Source organism: Erythrolamprus reginae, chromosome 8, assembly GCF_031021105.1.
Source record: "Erythrolamprus reginae isolate rEryReg1 chromosome 8, rEryReg1.hap1, whole genome shotgun sequence".
NCBI lineage: Eukaryota > Metazoa > Chordata > Lepidosauria > Squamata > Dipsadidae > Erythrolamprus > Erythrolamprus reginae.
This window is the reverse complement of record NC_091957.1, coordinates 51,939,415-51,957,967: the sequence shown is the minus strand read 5'-3', so window position 1 is coordinate 51,957,967 and position 18,553 is coordinate 51,939,415. Positions and strand designations below refer to the sequence as shown.

The 18,553-nt window shown below is 41.8% G+C and overlaps 1 protein-coding gene across 5 annotated transcripts in view; it reads right to left on the bottom strand.

The window, feature by feature from the left end:
• The window catches only part of THOC2 (THO complex subunit 2), an 83,168-nt gene that overhangs the window by 33,503 nt on the left and 31,112 nt on the right, over positions 1 to 18,553 (bottom strand). For 2 of the 5 annotated variants that reach the window (XR_011559768.1, XM_070759883.1), the window contains exons 12-22: positions 17,804 to 17,999; positions 17,404 to 17,463; positions 14,122 to 14,163; positions 12,417 to 12,547; positions 9,224 to 9,325; positions 8,472 to 8,556; positions 6,546 to 6,639; positions 4,203 to 4,283; positions 3,408 to 3,504; positions 2,043 to 2,160; positions 463 to 642 (exon numbers count right to left, since the gene is read on the bottom strand). Coding sequence is in view for 4 of the 5 variants with exons in the window: in XM_070759883.1 (XP_070615984.1) it covers positions 463 to 642; positions 2,043 to 2,160; positions 3,408 to 3,504; positions 4,203 to 4,283; positions 6,546 to 6,639; positions 8,472 to 8,556; positions 9,224 to 9,325; positions 12,417 to 12,547; positions 14,122 to 14,163; positions 17,404 to 17,463; positions 17,804 to 17,999 (1,186 nt within the window). In the remaining variant the exon portion in view is untranslated. The remainder of the gene's footprint in view (positions 1 to 462; positions 643 to 2,042; positions 2,161 to 3,407; positions 3,505 to 4,202; positions 4,284 to 6,545; positions 6,640 to 8,471; positions 8,557 to 9,223; positions 9,326 to 12,416; positions 12,548 to 14,121; positions 14,164 to 17,403; positions 17,464 to 17,803; positions 18,000 to 18,553) is intronic. The other 3 variants (XM_070759884.1, XM_070759885.1, XM_070759886.1) reach the window with 3 other exon arrangements.

Below are 18,553 nucleotides of genomic sequence, written 5' to 3'. Positions count from 1 at the left end.
TTTCCCTGCAGCATCGCAAAAACACGGAAGTCCAGAGGTGGGGTTTCCCATGGAGGGGAGCCTCAAGGGAATCCCAGCAGTGCAAAAACGTATGCTTTGCAGGCAACGGAAACCCGGAGGTGGGGCATCTCCGCAGCGGTGGTGGGTTTGTAAGGTGAAAATAGTTTGTAAGAAGAGGCAAAAAAATCTTAAACCCCGGGTTTGTATCTCGAAAAGTTTGTATGACGAGGCGTTTGTAAGACGAGGTATCACTGTATTCTGCTACACTGACGTTTTATTAAACAATATAAATACTACACCATTTGGTTCAGAATACTTTTTTCCTTGTTTTCCTCCTCTAAAATCTAGATGTGTTTTTATACACCGGTGAGTCTTATACACCAAAAATACGGTAATAGGAGCATTTTCCCAAAAATTTAAGGTCATTAAAAAAACAACAACACACGAGTCTCTTTGGCTTGCCTGATCGTAGAGTTTCCCCACCAGCTTCAAGTGTTTCTCCCCTCCTTCTTGAAAGATGACGCCGTTGCGCTGCTGAGCCATGAGAAGGCAGAGCGGGAGGGCCAGATCGTGGTCCAGAAGGGCATCTTTTAATCTCTGAGAAGATTTCTTCGTGTTCCTGATCTGACCGAAATAACCTCCCTGAGCAAAGGAATAACAACAATTTTAAAAGGTTAAGAAATAGAATATATATGGGAATAAAGATATAACATAACATTACATTATACTGTAATATTTCTACAACACTCCGTGGCTTGCATTGGCTGCCGATCAGTTTCCGGTCACAATTCAAAGTGTTGGTTATGACCTTTAAAGCCCTACATGGCATTGGACCAGAATACCTCCGGAACCGCCTGGTACCGCACAAATCCCAGCGACCGATAAGGTCCCACAGAGTTGGCCTCCTCTGGGTCCCGTCGACTAAACAATGTCGTTTGGCGGGCCCCAGGGGAAGAGCCTTCTCTGTGGTGGCCCCGGCCCTCTGGAATCAACTCCCCCTGGAGATTAGAACTGCCCCCACCCTCCCTGTCTTTCATAAACTACTCAAGACTCACTTATACCGCCAGGCATGGGGGAGTTGAGACACCTTTCCCCCAGGCTCTTTTATACTTTGTTTATGTTTGTATGAATGTGTTGTTTGGTTTTTTAAATATGATAGGGTTTTTTAGTTTTTTTTAAATATTAGATTTGTTCTACTATAATATTGTTTTTATTATTGTTGTGAGCCGCACCGAGTCTTTGGAGAGGGGCGGCATACAAATCTAATTTTTTTTAAAAAATTGTAATGAAATTGTATTACAATGTTGTAATATTGCAATGTAATGTAATATAATATAAAATATATAATATAATAATGTTAGAATAGAATAGAAGAGAAGAGAAGTGAAGTAGAGTGGAACGGAACAGAATAAATATTGAAGAAATAATGCAATGTAATGTAATGCATATAATTATAACATAATAATAGAATAAAATAGAATAGAACAGAATAGAATAGAAGTAGAGTGGAGTGGAATAGAATAGAATGGAACAGAATAAATATTGAAGAAATAATGCAATGTAATGTAATGCATATAATTATAACATAATAATAGAATAAAATAGAATAGAACAGAATAGAATAGAAGTAGAGTGGAGTGGAATAGAATAGAACGGAACAGAATAAATATTGAAGAAATAATGCAATGTAATGTAATGCATATAATTATAACATAATAATAGAATAAAATAGAATAGAACAGAATAGAATAGAAGTAGAGTGGAGTGGAATAGAATAGAATGGAACAGAATAAATATTGAAGAAATAATGTAATGTACCATATTATTATAACATAATAACAGAATAGAATAGAATCACAAGGAATTTGTCTTCATAAGCTCTCAATGTACATAAAATCTATAAGAAACCCACCTGCCCCGCCAATGACTGCAACTTAAAACACAAAGAACAAATTTATAATAGGTTTCAGGAATTTGTTGCTTCCTACTATATCTCATAAAATCACCCTTATTTTCCTTTCCCTTCAACAAGCAACACAAACCTCTGCCTTCAGTTGCTCCCCGCCAGTCATGGCTTCCAGCTGTTCCATGGTCATTTCTTCGGTAATTTCAATTCCGGCCATTTTTTGTACTACTTCTTTCAAAATGAGAAGATCAAAACTACAGAAGGGGGGAAAACGAAAAATAAAGCAAAACTAAGAAATGGATTGCATGGAGACAAAACCTGATTTTACAGTCCAGTGTATATTACCCTGATCATATCAGGACCCATAATACACCTCCCATAATACTTTCTGAAATTTCGTGTGTCTGTCTTTCTATCATCCATCCATCCATCTAAGCTGCAATGGTGCAGTAATTCGAATGCAGCATTGCAGGCTAATTCTGCCCATTGTCAGACGTTCAATCATGATCAGCTCAAGATTGACTCAGCCTTCCTTCCTTCCGAGGTCGGTAAAATGAGGACCCCGATTGTTGGAGGGGTAATAGGCCAACTCTGTAAACTGCTTAGCGCGATGTAAAGCACCATGAAGAAACATAGAAACATAAGACGATTGACGGCAGAAAAAGACCTCATGGTCCATCTAGTCTGCCCTTATACTATTTCCTGTATTTTTATCTTAGGATGGATATATGTTTATCCCAGGCATGTTTAAATTCAGTTACTGTGGATTTACCAACCATGTCTGCTGGAAGTTTGTTCCAAGCATCTACTACTCTTTCAGTAAAGTAATATTTTCTCATGTTGCTTTTGATCTTTCCCCCAACTAACTTCAGATTGTGTCCCCTTGTTCTTGTGTTCACTTTCCTATTAAAAACACTTCCCTTTATCGACTGATAGTACTTATTTAAGTATTTATATTGTAATTGTTTGGTAAGTTTTCATTGTTTTAAGTGTTTATAAACCCTTCCCACACAGTATTTATTTTAGATACAGTATTTAAATACAGTATTTACAATTTTGGGTATATATTTTTTGAAAAACAATCTGCCGATCGACTTCCTCAGAAACCCGTGAACCAGCGAAGATCCGCGAATGATTTTTCTCATTAATATTTCTTGAAAACCCGCGATGAAGTGAAGCCGCAGTAGGTGAAGCGCGGTATAGCGAGGGACTACTGTAATGGGTTTTTAAAATTTTTTAAATTTATTAGATTTGTTGTGAATTGTTTTATTGTATGGTGTGAGCCGCCCCGAGTCTACGGAGAGGGGCGGCATACAAATCTAATAAATAAATAAATAACAAATAAATATGCAGTGCTATGTTTAACAGGATGGCTGTGAACACAATGAGAGTTACAGAGGTGGAGATCCTTTGAGAGCTGTATGCTACGGAATTTCATTTTAACCTATGCCGATGTGTGTACGTTGAAAATGACAATGAAATTCTTCTCTATTCCACTCACCTTTTGCCGGCCTTGAGTTGATTTGCCACATACTGGAGGAGTCCGGCAAGTTCTATTGGGTATTTTCGAAAAACAGCACCACAAAAACTTGCTAAGCCTGAAGAAAACAGGTGGAAAGAAATAGACCAGTAACTACCTGAGCTTAACAAGCCAGAAATTAATACTTTTGCTACCCATGTTATGTGATTCCCAAATACAAGGTGTGTTCCAAAAGTAATGCAATTATTATTATTTTTAAGTAATTTATTGAACAGATTTGCACAAGCACTTAAAATTCTTCAAAGTATTGTCCTTGGGCCTCTACACATTTTTTTCCAGTGACTCTGCCGTGACCGGTACGCGCCCTGGAAATATGCTTGGCCACAACGCACTACGAATCCACGAGTTCCTGGCCAAACACCAGGTGCCAACACTGCCCTACCCCCCCCTATAGTCCTGACTTCGCCCCAGCTGACTTCTTTTTGTTCCCAGCCCTGAAAGGAACCTGTTTTTCATGCATAGAAGAGATCCAATCAGCCGTGACGAAGACCTTGCGAGAGGTTCCCGAAGACGCCAGGTAGGTTGGCAAATGTGTCAATTGTTGAGTGTTTAAGACTTGATATACAACTGTAATTATGAATGATGATATCTATGTCTGTATAAGTTGCGTTCTGTTGTTTTTGTCTTTGTTTTATGGTATTTGTGTATTTTTCTTAATAAAGATGATTAAAACAAAAAAAAGAAATAAATCCAGTAAACACCAGCTGCCTCCAGTCATTTTAGCTGGGCAAAAACGTACACAAGACCAATACTTACTCTGAAGCCAACTAGAGATTGTAGTGTCGTCGTGCTTCATCCTCTCCTTCTCGGGATTTGCCAATGCTTCAATTATGCAATCTTGGATGACGTTAAGGAAGAATTTCAGTGAGTTATTAATGTTAGCATTAAAAAATATTACAAGGTGCTGACAGCTGAGACAGTCTGTTAGAAGAGAATACTTGTTGTAGCTTTGGGTTTTTGCTGCTCTCAGAGCTGGGTTGTTTGCTTGCCAATGTTTCGTTACCCAACTTAGTAACTTTATCAGTTCTTCAAATCAGATGTAGTACTGACATTACATAACTGGGTAATGAAACATCTGTAAGAAAGCAGGCTTACAGAGCTCCGAGAACCTCAAATTCAATCCATAAGACAAGGCATTGAAAAGGCTGTCACATTTCTTAATAAATGCCACTAAGGAAGGAAATATTTTTCTAACCCTCCCATCGCTAGGCAATACAGTGATACCTTGTCTTACAAACCTAATTGGTTCCGGGACGAGGTTCTTAGGGTGAAAAGTTTGTAAGACGAAACAATGTTTCCCATAGGAATCAATGGAAAAGTGATTAATGCGTGCAAGCCCAAAATTCACCCCTTTTGCCAGCCAAATTGCCCATTTTTGCGCTGCTGGGATTACCCTGAGGCTCCCCTCCATGGGAAACTCCACCTCCGAACTTCTGTGTTTTTGCGATGCTGCAGGGGAATCCCAGCATCGCAAAAATGAGCGCTTCGCTGGCAACGGAAGTAAGGAGGAGGTGTTCCTCAGCGAAGGGAGCATCAGTGAAATCGCAGCATCACAAAAACACCGAAGTCCTTGAAACCCTACCTCCGGACCTCTGTTTTTTTGTAATGCTGTGATTTCACTGAGGCGCCCCTCGCTGGGAAACCACACCTCTGGACTTCCATTGCCAGCGAAGCACCCGTTTTTGCGCTGCTGGGATTCCCCTGCAGCATCACAAAAACACGGAAGCCCAGAGGTGGGGTTTCCCATGGAGGGAAGCCTCAGGGAAATCCCAGCAGCGCAAAAACGGGTCCTTCGCTGGCAACGGAAGTCCGGAGGTGGGGCAGCCCAGAGGTGGTGGTGGGTTTGTAAGGTGAAAATAGTTTGTAAGAAGAGGCAAAAAAATCTTAAACCCCGGGTTTGTATCTCGAAAAGTTTGTATGACGAGGCGTTTGTAAGACGAGGTATCACTGTATTGCTAGTTCTTAAAATGGAGTTGTAAAAAAAACCTCCACAACACTCTTAAGGAGTTTCTTTGTACAATGTTGCAGTTGTATGCTGGGGTGGGTTATCTGATCGTATACAGTGTTCCCTCGATTTTCGCGGGTTCGAACTCCGCCAATAGCCTATACCACGGTTTTTTTAAAAAAATTAATTAAATAATACTTCACAGGTTTTTTTCCTATACCACGGTTTTTCCCACCCGATGACATCATATGTCATCGCCAAACTAATAATTTTTGCAAATAAATAACAAAAAAATTAATTATTGTTAATAAATAATTATGTTTATAAATATCAGGATCACTAAGTGTCTTATTCAATGGTGAGTACCAGTAATAATGGTGAGTAAATGGTTGTTAAGGGAATGGGAAATGGTAATTTAGGGGTTTAAAGTGTTAAGGGAAGGCTTGTGATACTGTCCATAGCCAAAAATGGTGTATTCACTTCCGCATCTCTACTTCGCGGAAATTCGACTTCCGCGGGCGGTCTCGGAACGCATCCCCTGCGCAAATCGAGGGAACACTGTAATTGAGGTTGATCATATTTTTCGGATTGTAAGACACACAAATTTTTTTGTGTCAAAAGGGGATGAAAATGTGAGTGTGTCTTGTAGAGGGAATATTGCCAAAGCCCTGCTCACATGCTGGCCATTTTTTGGCCTCTGCGTGCTTTGTTTTGGGAGCTTTTTTTCAGGCTTTTTTCAGCCCATTTTTTTCTGGAACAAATGGGCTGAAAGAAGTCTTGAAAACCTAAAAGAGAAAGAAAGAGCCGGGGTGGCGCAGCAGGTAGAGTGCTGTACTGCAGGCCACTGAAGCTGACTGTAGATCTAAAGGTCAGCGGTTCAAATCTCATCACCGGCTCAAAGTTGACTCAGCCTTCCATCCTTCCGAGGTGGGTAAAATGAGGACCCGGATTGTGGGGGCAATAGGCTGGCTCTGTTAAAAAGAGGTATTGCTTAACATGTTGTAAGCTGCCCTGAGTCTAAGGAGAAGGGAGGCATAAAAATCGAATGAATGAATAAATGAATAAATGAATAAATAAATGGGCTGAAAACAACGGAGGCAGCAGAAATATTAAAACGTGACAGATCACAGTTCCAGGAAACTGGAAAAAGATACAAGCTAAAACATCGTAGTTTAGTGACGTGAGGTATTTCAATGAATCCACAACTGGAGTTATTAAGTTATCGTATTTCTGGATCTGGGACAAAATCTGAAAAGAATAAGAAAAAGTGATACGTTCAGAGATATATCTGCACATATTCTGTTATGACTGTCACAAAATTTCTCCTTAGTTCTAAGTTGCTTCTCTCTTGTTTAGTTTCCACCCATTGCTTCTTGCTCTACCCTCAGGGGCTTTGGAGAATAGGTTGACTCCTTCTTCTTTATGGCAACCCCTGAAATACTGGAACACTGCTATCATGTTTCCCCTGCTCCTTCTTTTCATTAAACTAGCCATGCCCAGTTCCTGCAACCATTCTTCATAGGTTTTAGCCTCCGGTCCCCTAATCATCTTTGTCGCTCTTCTCTGCACTTTTTCTAGAGTCTCAACATCCTTTTTGCATCGTGGCGACTGAAACTGTATTCCAAGTGTGGCCTTACCAAGGCCTTATAAAGTGGTATTAACCCTTCTTAAGTCTATCCCTCTGTTAATGCAGTCTAGAACGGTGTTGGCTTTTTCGGCAGCTGCTGCACACAGCTGGCTCATATTTAAATGAATGTCCACTCGGACTCCAAGATCCCTCTCACAGTTACTGCTGTTGAACAAGGTACCACATATACTGCACCTGTGTGTTTTGTTTTTCTTGCCTAAATGTAGAACCTTGCTTTTTTCATCATTGAATTTCATTTTGTTAGATAGCACCCATTGTTCAAGTTTGTCAAGATCCTTCTGTATATATGCTACTTGTAGTCCTCATAGTTCTCACCTCCCAATCTACTCGACCCACAGACAGACATATCTATATCTATATCTATATCTATATCTATCTATCTATCTATCTATCTATCTATCTATCTATCTATCTATCTATCTATCTATCTATCTATCTATCTTTGTTTTTGTAGATTTTCACCTGGTACAGCTATGACGGTCTTGGTATATTCGGGTTTCTTCCCATGTAAGATTTAGAAATTTCTGGCGACGTTTCGACGAGGTCCCACTCGTCATCTTACACGGGAAGAAACCTGAATATACCAAGACCGTCATATATCTATATCTATCTATATCTATCTATATCTATATCTATGTAGATTGTTCTGAGTTCGGGTTTTGCCCCGTGTAATATTTTGAGTGTCTATGCGACGTTTCGGTGAAATCACATTCACCATCATCAGGCTGAAGTTGTAAGCTTCATGCTGCTGTAGATATAGCTTACAACTTCAGCCCGATGATGGTGAATGTGATTTCACTGAAACGTCGCATAGACACTCAAAATATTACACGGGGCAAAACCCGAACTCAGAACAATCTACATACATATACCCGTGAAAATCTACGAAAACAAATCTCTCTCTCTCTCTATCCATCCATCCATCCATCCATCCATCCATCCATACATGTCACTTGTAGTCCTCATAGTTCTCACCTGCCAACCTACTCGCCTGGGACCCCTGCTTTTTCTTGCTTAATGACCAGTACAGTCTTGGGGTTACAATGGCAACCAAGGATTGCTGGTCTTGCTGTTACTAAGCAAGGCGGCCACATCATGTCAAGGACCCAGCTGACTCTATAAACCGCTTGGAGAGGGCTGTAAATCGCTGAGAAGTGGCATATAAATCTAAGGGCTATTGCTATTTATGACTAAATCACTTAGTAACAAAAATTCCAGACCCAATTTCCATTGTAACCTGAAGAACGCAATCTCTTCTCACTCAATCCTTTCCTTTATACATTCACAATCAAGTTACAATGCATTAATAAGACTATCTAATGTAAAAAAAAATTAACAAATGCTGTTTTGTCCTTGGTAGGTTTTAAACTATGCAGCTTCGGTACATTTGCTGCAACAACAGGTACATATCACAACTTATCTTGCCACCTACATAGTCAAATAAAATGGTTGGGTTGCTGTGACTCAGTTTCCCAATTTGTCTTCCGGAAGGCTTTACGTTCTCCTTCGTTAAGCGCCTGTAAGAAAATACTGTACTTTAGTTACTTTCTTTTGCAGCTTTCTTTGCTAATTACAAAGAAATTTAATTTACTCTCCTATGAATAAAGTTTAAGATTGTCCTTTCCAAATCCTGGGAAAAAACTGCATATATGGTCACATTTCATATGTAATGATCTTGAACTTAAGGATATAAATCAAAATAAGAAATCATACTTGTGAGAAACCAAACATGGATTTTTTTTTTCTAATTCAGAAAAATAAATTAACCAAGTTTTAATCCCTTATTTTATTATTCAAGCTGGCATTATTTAAACAACTTTTCCTGAGCTTCACAGGAAGTTTTGCTCAATGTTATACCACAGGAAATATAAGATTGGCACCTGTCATATAATTTAGTCAGCAATCCTATACATTTTATGAATAATCTCCACTGGGTAAAATAGGATGCAAAGGAATATATATGTTCAAAATGATGAGGACACTAAAAACTGCCTTGAGGCTAAGAAATTTAACTTTTGCAAAATGAGTGACCAACTGGACCCAGCCCGACTTGGAGGACTAATAGAATGTTCCGGACTTCTCCTGAACATTCCATGCTAGACCTATCCAGATCATTCCGTTTCAAGGTGTCTGGTTTCGCGCTTACTTAATAGGAATGCTTATTCAAACAAATATTTAACTTACTTCATTATATATTTGGCTCTGTCGATTATTTGCGCTTTAACTTTCACTAGTAGTGGATGGCTATTGTACGTTTCGTTCTTCCACTGGCCGTAGAGACGATACCTAGGACAGGATGCAGGGAGAAAAGGAAGCCATTTACGTTTTGTGTGTGTGTGTGTACAGTGTTCCCTCGATTTTCCCGGGTTCGAACTTCGTGAAAAGTCTATACCACGGTTTTTCAAAAATATTAATTAAAAAATACTTCGCGGGTTTTTTCCCTCTACCACGGTTTTTCCCACCCGATGACGTCATATGTCATCGCCAAACTTTCGTCTGCCTTTAACAAATATTTTTTTTCATAAACTTTAATAAATAAACATGGTGAGTAATAATCTGAATGGTTGCTAAGGGAATGGAAAATTGCAATTTAGGGGTTTAAAGTGCTAATGGAAGGCTTGTGATACTGTTCATAGCCAAAAATAGTGTATTTACTTCCGCATCTCTACTTTGCGGAAATTTGAATTTTGCAGGCGGTCTCAGAACGCATCCCCCGCGAAAAGCGAGGAAACACTGTATACATATATATATATATATATATATATATATATATATATATATATATGTATATGTATCACGTGTTTTTGCTGAATTTTTAAAATAAAGAAAGACTAGGATAGCACTATTTCGGCCTTGTTCTGGCCTCATCAGCTAGCCATATCCTTACTGGGATTTGATCCTGTAGCTTCTGCCTTGTATATATATATATATACCTTGCCGGCTGCAGAAGAAATGGGTCAGTAAGGATGTTTTGGAGTGCACTTCCTTTTTTTTTTTGCAGCTTTCTTTGCTAATTGCAAAGAAATTTAATTTAAAATAAGAGAGATGAATTTCTTCAATAATACAGTATCTGCCCTAAAAACAAGATTACTAGAAGCAAAATAGAGGTCTGTTGATTTGACCAAGGTTAAACTAAAATTAAACCTTTTTGTTTCTACTGTCCGAAGGTCAGTAATAGGGCAGCTCCACCCCGTATCCCCAATCTAGTGTAACTTTTACCCATGTGCCCTGGAGTGGGCGGGGGTCTTAATTAGGGCTTACTTTTTGGAGGAAGTGGGGCTTATCATTGGGTGTACAGTGATACCTCGTCTTACGAACTTAATTGGTTCCGGGACGAGGTTTGTAAGGTGAAAAGTTTGTAAGGCGAAACAATGTTTCCCATAGGAATCAATGGAAAAGCGATTAATGTGTGCAAGCCCAAAACTCACCCCATTTGCCAGCCGAAGCACCTGTTTTTGCACTGCTGGGATTCCCTGAGGCTCCCCTGCATGGGAAACCCCATCTCTGGACTTCTGTGTTTTTGTGATGCTGCAGGGGAATCCTAGCAGCACAAAAACGGGTGCTTCGCTGGCAACGGAAGTCCAGAGGTGGGGTTTCCCAGCGAGGGGAGCCTCAGCGAAATTGCAGCATTGCAAAAACACGGAAGTCCTCGAAACCCCACCTCTGGACTTCTGTGTTTTTGTGATGCTGCATTTCGCTGAGGCTCCCCTCGCTGGGAAACCCCACCTCCGGAGTTCTGTTGCCAACAAAGTGCCTGTTTATGCGCTGTTGGGATTCCCCTGCAGCATCGCAAAAACACAGATGTCCGGAGGTGGTGTTTCCCATGGAGGCGAGTCTCAGGGGAATCCCAGCAGCGCAAAAACGGGCGCTTCGCTGGCAACAGAAGTCCGGAGGCGGGGCATCCCAGTGGCGCGGCGGCTTGGGTTTGTAATGTGAAAATAGTTTGGAAGAAGAGGCAAAAAAAATCTTAAACCCCGGGTTTGTATCTCGAAAAGTTTGTATGACGAGGGGTTTGTAAGATGAGGTATCACTGTGTACATGTAAAAATCAAGCTAGGACTTATTGTATTTTCCGGAGAATAAGATGCATTTTTCCCTTTTGCAAAAGAGGGGGGGAAATTGGGTGCGTCCTATGCACCAAATGTAGCCCTGCCCAGCCTGTGAAATGGAGGTTTCACAGGCTGAAAAAGAAAAGCATAGAGCTCACAACCAATTAACCTGTTGCTAAAGTTCACCACTAGGAACAGTTGATTGAGGGTATTCAGGGAGGCCATGTTGTGTATGTTTTTTAAATTATGGGTTTTTAGTTTTTTAAATATTAGATTTGTATTTTACTTTGTTTTCTACTATTGCTGTGAGCCGCCCCGAGTCTGCGGAGAGGGGTGGCATACAAATTTAATAAATAATAATAATAATAATAATAATAATAATAATAATAATAATAATAATCAAAACCCCAATCAACTGTTTTCTTATTTTCCTCTCCAGAAACTACGGTTATACAGTGGTACCTCATGATACGAACTTAATTGGTTCCAGGAGGAGGTTCGTAAGGTGAAAGGTTCGTAAGACGAAACAATGTTTCCCATAGGAATCAATGTAAAAGCAAATAATGCCTGCAAATCCTTCAGGAAAATCCCAAACTTTAGAAGGGAGGCGAACAGAGGGCAGGGAGGAGCAGCTAAAGGGGGCAGGTGAAAGAAGCAAGGCTAGGCTAAAGGGTGAGTGGGAAGGAAGAAAGGCAAGGGGGGCGCCCCTCCCTTTTCTTTCTTCAAAAGACACCCTTTCGGTGCCTCTGCAAGCACGCTGTTCTCTGCAAAGTCTTTCCCCCTCCAAGCTGCCCCTCCCTTTTCTTTCTTCAAAAGACACCCTTTCGGTGCCTCTGCAAGCACGCTGTTCTCTGCAAAGTCTTTCCCCCTCCAAGCTGCCCCTCCCTTTTCTTTCTTCAAAAGACACCCTTTCGGTGCCTCTGCAAGCACGCTGTTCTCTGCAGTCTTTCCCCCTCCAAGCCGCCCTTCCCTTTTCTTTCTTCAAAAGACACCTTTTCAGTGCCTCTGCAAGCACGCTGTTCTCCTACTTTTGTTAATGCAAAGTCTTTCCCCCTCCAAGCCGCCCCTCCCTTTTCTTTCTTCAAAAAAGGGGGGAAAAAAGAAACCCCTTCATCCCAGCAGCAGCGGCTTGGGTTCGTAAGGTGAAAATAGTTCGGAAGAAGAGGCAAAAAAATCTTAAACACCGGGTTCGTATCTTGAAAAGTTCATTAGAAGAGGCATCGGTAAGATGAGGTACCACTGTACTCCGGTGCGTCTTATAGTCCGAAAAATACGGTGCTTTCGGCATAGGTCGTATTTTTGGGGGGAACACGGGATGCAATTACTCACCGGTGCTGGTATGGAAATGTTTTAAACATCCCCCAGAGTTCCTCAGACATACACGCGTTACAGTCCATCAGGGAAAGAGAAGGAAGCAGAACCTGGTCAGTGATACTTAGCAAGCAGCTGAATAGGATCTCCTGGGGAAAAGGGAAGAGGAGAAAACCAAAACGTTTATTAAAGTGGGATCCTCTTTTCAATTGGCTCAATTTGATTTTGCTTTATAACTTTGACATGCCCAAGGATACTTTTTTCCCCAGGAGGCAACTGGACTTGTTAGAGCCGCAGTGGCATAGTGGTTAGAGTGCAGCACTGCACGTTACTTCAGCCAACTGCTAGCTGTAGTTCAGCAGTTCAAATCTCACCACCGGCTCAAGGTTGGCTCAGCCTTCCATCCTTCCGAGGTGGGTCAAATGAGGACCCAGATTGCTGGGGGCGATATGCTGAGTCTGTAAACCACTTAGAGAGGGCTGTAAAAGCACAGCCCTTTACAGGGCTGTAAAAGCTGGATCACACATCTACACCCTTGCTCTAACTCTACTGTGTGTATGTCGAAGGTTTCACACAAGGCTGCACCGAGACATACTAACACAGTCGGGCCATTTTTCGCCATCCCCAGACTTTCCTAAAACCCACCGGGGGGGGGGAGCAAAAACATCTGAAAAGAAGGCCAAAAATCAGAGCTGACATAGAACAATGCTCTGTCATCACTGCTTGTAGACAATGAGAGCTGATTTGAGGGAGGTGCACAGGATCCCATGTATATATTTCTGACTTCTGACTTAGCCAGACCATTCAATTCTGGATGACTATGGAGATTCCCGGTCATCCAGACCATGGCTGTCCCAAAGGTGCTTCTTCAAGAGGCAACAGGAAGTCAAGGGATCTACTCCTGGTATCCTGAAGGCCTTGATATTTTCCACCTTCTTCCTTCCCTATAAACAGGTTTATTCCACAGACATGCAACCTCCGATTTGTTGGGAGAATTGCTCTCTCAATTCCATCAAACAAAGTTGATCCTTTATGAAAGCACTGGACCCTTGGCCCTGCACTAGAGAGAGACTGTGTATTTGTTAAGAGACTACACCTTCACATCCAGAAGGACAAGCAGGAAGAGTCAACCCTACGGGGCGTTGTTTGTACAATGCCTAAATAGGTCCCTGGCTATCCGAAGGTTAGTTCTAGCTTGCATCAAATAAAGCCCTTCATGGCACCGGACCAGATTATCTCAGGGCCGCCTTCTGCTGCACGAATCCCAGCGATCAGTTAGGTCCCACAGAGTGGGTCTTCACTGGGTCCCATCAACTAAACAATGCCGCTTGGCGGGACCCAGGGGAAGAACCTTCTCTGTGGCGGCCCAGGCCCTCTGGAACCAACTCCCCCCAGAGATTAGAATTGTCCCCACCCTCCTCGCCTTTCGTAAGCTACTTAAAACCCACCTCTGGTGCCAGGCATGGGGGAATTGAGATTCCCTTTCCCCCTAGGCCTTTACAATTTTATGCATTGTATGTCTGTCTGTATGTATGTTTGGTTTTTTATATTAATGGGTTTTTAATCGTTTTTAGTATTGGATTATTATTGTACGCTGTTTTATGATTGCTGTTAGCCGCCCCGAGTCTTCGGAGAGGGGCGGCATATAAATCCTATCTATCAATCAATCAATCAATCAATCAATTACAAGGTCTGTCAAGGAGGTTTTTTTAAAATAACCTACCGTTTTCTCTCTATCCTCTTGTCTGTTTCCATCCAACTGGTACTATAAGGGGGGAAAAAAGGTGGATTAAGTGCCAAGATGTCATAGTTGCAGACCAAAGAGACAATGCCAAGTACATTAATGAAAACCTTTCCTCTTCCAAATTTTAGAGAGAAACTTCTGACTCAGAGCAATCGTGGCGGAACTAAATTTTGAGGTTTTTTTCAGCACATTTTCAAGGCTTTTTGGGGGGCCCTTTTTTGTTTTCAAGCCTCTGAAAAAAGCCTCTCCTCCTCTGAGTCAGACATTACCATCATTGGGGTTTCTACAGTCTCTGGTGGTTCCTCAGGTTCCAATTCTCCCTCACTCTCACTCTCTGACTCAGTTACCAAGAACACTGGCCTAGGATACCAAAACAGGCCTGGTTCATCCTCTTCAGAATCTGTGACTACCTGAGCTAGTTGTGGACCACTCAGGTCAGAAAACGAGGCACGTGGAGGCGAAAACCTTTTTCTTGTTTTCCCCTTCTAAATTTAGGTGCATCTTATAGCCCGGAAAATACGGTAATCCCACTGAACAATTATAGTGACTGCAATCTTTGATCCCCTGTAGATAAAATTTAACATTTCTTGCAAAAAAAGAAGAGGAATTCTTACCATCTTCAAAAAAAAAGGTGCAAGGGAGAAAGTTTGAAATGCTTTAAAATAACTGACCAAAAGAAACATGGGGGCTTTAAGTCACTTGTGTAAAATGGTCACATTTCTGAGTCTGAATTCAAAACGGCAAGAACCACTGCGGCCCTATCTGGACCGGAGAGGGTCCGCAACTTGGGCGTCCTCCTCGATCCACAGCTCACATTAGAGAACCATCTTTCAGCTGTGGCGAGGGGGGCGTTTGCCCAGGTTCGCCTGGTGCACCAGTTGCGGCCCTATCTGGACCGGGAGTCACTGCTCACAGTCACTCATGCCCTCATCACCTCGAGGCTCGACTACTGTAATGCTCTCTACATGGGGCTACCTTTGAAAAGTGTTCGGAAACTTCAGATCGTGCAGAATGCAGCTGCGAGAGCAGTCATGGGCTTCCCTAAATACGCCCATGTCACACCAACACTCCGCAGTCTGCATTGGTTGCCGATCAGTTTCCGGTCACAATTCAAAGTGTTGGTTATGACCTATAAAGCCCTTCATGGCACCGGACCAGAATATCTCCGGGACCGCCTTCTGCCGCACGAATCCCAGCGACCAATTAGGTCCCACAGAGTTGGCCTTCTCCGGGTCCCGTCGACTAAACAATGTCGTTTGGCGGGACCCAGGGGAAAAGCCTTCTCTGTGGCGGCCCCGACCCTTTGGAACCAACTCCCCCCAGATATCAGAGTTGCTCCCACCCTCCTTGCCTTTCGTAAGCTCCTTAAAACCCACCTCTGTCGTCAGGCATGGGGGAATTGACATTTTCCCTCCTCCTAGGCTTATAAAATTTATGTATGGTATGCTAGTATGTATGATTGGTTTCTAAATTGGGGTTTTATAAATTAATTAAATATTAGATTTGTTACATTGTATCATTATTGCTGTGAGCCGCCCCGAGTCTGCGGAGAGGGGCGGCATACAAATCTGATTAAATAAATAAATAAATAGATAAATAAAATTCAAGGCTGCTTATTCATATTATCCCCAAAAAGGAGTCGGGCATTTCTGCAAATCAGGGAAATGTAATAACAAGCCCCTCGTCTCCAAGACATGAACCAGACAGTGAAGACATTTGGTACCAGCGAACTAAAAAGCAAAAATCAGCTCTCAACCTTACTTTGTCATTTTATTTTGCAAGACATCTGGAGGCAGCTCTCAGCAACTTGTCAAATCCTGATGTGGGTTTACAAGAGCTTATCTAATTAACCGATGTTTAGAAGATAAATTCCATTGCACTTTGCACACGATCCACTCTAACTGCCTGTCAACTGTTTAACAGTGAAACTATATGGAGTACTTTATGTTGTGGTTAGCTCTGGCCCAGCTCCTGCCCCAAGGACTGTGGATGTGGGGGAGACATCCACATGCTGCAGGCCTGTTTTGCCCCCCCCCCCCGGTGGAAACTGCTGATGAAGGCTCCTCTGACCAAGAAGACATGAGTGACAGGGAGGAGGAGAGTGTGGCAGACAGCTCAGAAGGAGATCAATTATCTAGCTCCTCCTTGGATTCAGAACAAGAGTTAATGATACAGCCACGCATGCGGAGAGCGATGCATAGACAGCAACAACTGAGATTATTATCAAAGAAAATGAGGCCACCTGTGGTTGGGTGGGGCTGTGGTCATTAGTGAGGCTGCTATAAAGAGCAGCCTGTGGGTTTGGCCATTGTGGAGGATTATCTGATCGTTGTGTTTCGTGACTGCTTTACTGACTTTGACCTTTTGTGTGCTGATTTTCCCCCGCTTTGAAACTAAACCAGAGCAAAGTGTGTTTCACTTTGTGAAAGAAGGACTGTGAATTGCCTCACAGCTGCAAGCTAAGTATCACAGAACTGATAAGGGACTTGTACAAATTACCAGTTTGTTTGGAGACGAGTGCTCTTTGCTATACCAAAAGAGGGCTTGGTTTAAGTGAATTTTCATTATAAAGAACATTGTGTTGAATTTTCAAACGTTTGTGTGTCTGAAATTTGTACCTGTGAATTTTTGGGAGGATTCTACCAGAGAGCCCGACAGAACACTTTATAAAGATGATTACAATTTTCCTCTTGCGCTAGACTGACAACAGCACGGTTTTATATATTATGTGTTACTTGCATGTGGTAACTATTAGCAGAATTCCCAAAGAAACATGAGAGAACTGGGCATTAAAAACATCAACTTGCCTATAAAGTTTTAAAATATTCACTGATTAAATTGCCATTTAAGATGGCAAAGGTTTATGTTAACTCAGTTTCCCCTCCAACTGCTCGCTTTTGAAACAGCTTAATAATAATAAGCATAATAGCAACAACAACCTACTATTATTATGCACTACTTGGAACAACATGCATTTTAAGGAGATACAGTACTTGGTTGATACCTAAGATTCTGGCAGGAGCCCATATCAAGCATCAGAGCCAGTCAATGATATTTGTGATACATAATAATAATTATCATATATCATCGGGGCTAGAGCGCTAACTGTAACGGGCCGATGATTTAATCGGTCTTCAAGGTTTTTACAATTCAGTGGAAGGATGGCTTGGATGAATTGGCCACCTTATGACCTTTTGAGTCTTTCTGAAGCACCTTTCGTTCCTCACCTGGAGATGAAGGGCCTAGATTGGGGTGTCCTACCTTGGCAATTTGAAGACTTGCGCACCTCAATTCCTTTCCCATGATTCTGGTTCTAAATATCTTGGGAATTATGGAGGGAGAGAGAGAAATACATCAGTAATAAATGAAGCGCAGGCGTATCTACCGTTCTTAGCCAAAGAAAGATCAGATGTCCCAGCCTCTGCCTTTGTCTTTCTCTCTCTCTTTCTCTCTCTCTCATGCCCTCTTTCTCCTTAAAACTCTCAGGTTGCCCTGACTCCCACACCGCCTCTTCATCTTATTTAGCTGCTGAAGGGGCCAATAACGGACAGGCCATAACACTCCCAAAATGCCGTACTCAATGAAGTTTTGCCGAAAGAGGTTGGACCATCCCGATTGTGCTTGCTCAGTGAGGTTCGTTGGCCGGAACCGCGAGACCTACCTCTTTCATGAAGGCTTTCCCAAGGCGCAAGACTTTTGCGAAGAGGATGGGATCGTGGGAGAGATGTGGGCCGAGGTAGCAAAGCATGTTGAACACTTCTTTTCTCAAGTCTTCGAAATGTTCCACCGGCTTTGGGGCTCTCTTGTTTTGCAAAGGGGGAACTGGGGTTCCTTTGGCACCTTTGAGGACTCCGACTCTGAAACGAGAAAGCCAAGCTCTTCAGAGGGTTTGTTAGTAATACCGCATGTAAATATGTTTGGTGTTGCAATACATAGGCTAACAATGTAAGTTGAAGACTGTACCTTTAAGAGACATGTGCTGGTTGGCCAGCAGAGGGAGCCAACGATGTTCCTCTTGGGGGAGTTTTTACTAGGGAGATTTATATTTGCTGTGTGTATACTTGCTGTGTGCGATAACCTGGTTTGTAAACCATTATTAGGATTATATGTGTAGTGTAACTACTATTGGGGTTTTTTGCCTTTCTTTCTTTCTTTCTCTCTCTCTCTATCATCTATCTATCTATCTATCTATCTATCTATCTATCTATCTATCTATCTATCTATCTATCTATTTATTGGATTTGTATGCCGCCCCTCTCCGAAGACTCGGGGCGGCTAACTACAATGAAAAGACAATGAAAACAAATCTAATATTAAAAATAATCTAAAAAACCCCAATTTAAAGAACCACTCATACATACAAGCATACCATGTATAAATTCTATAAGCCTAGGGGGAAGTGAAATTTCAA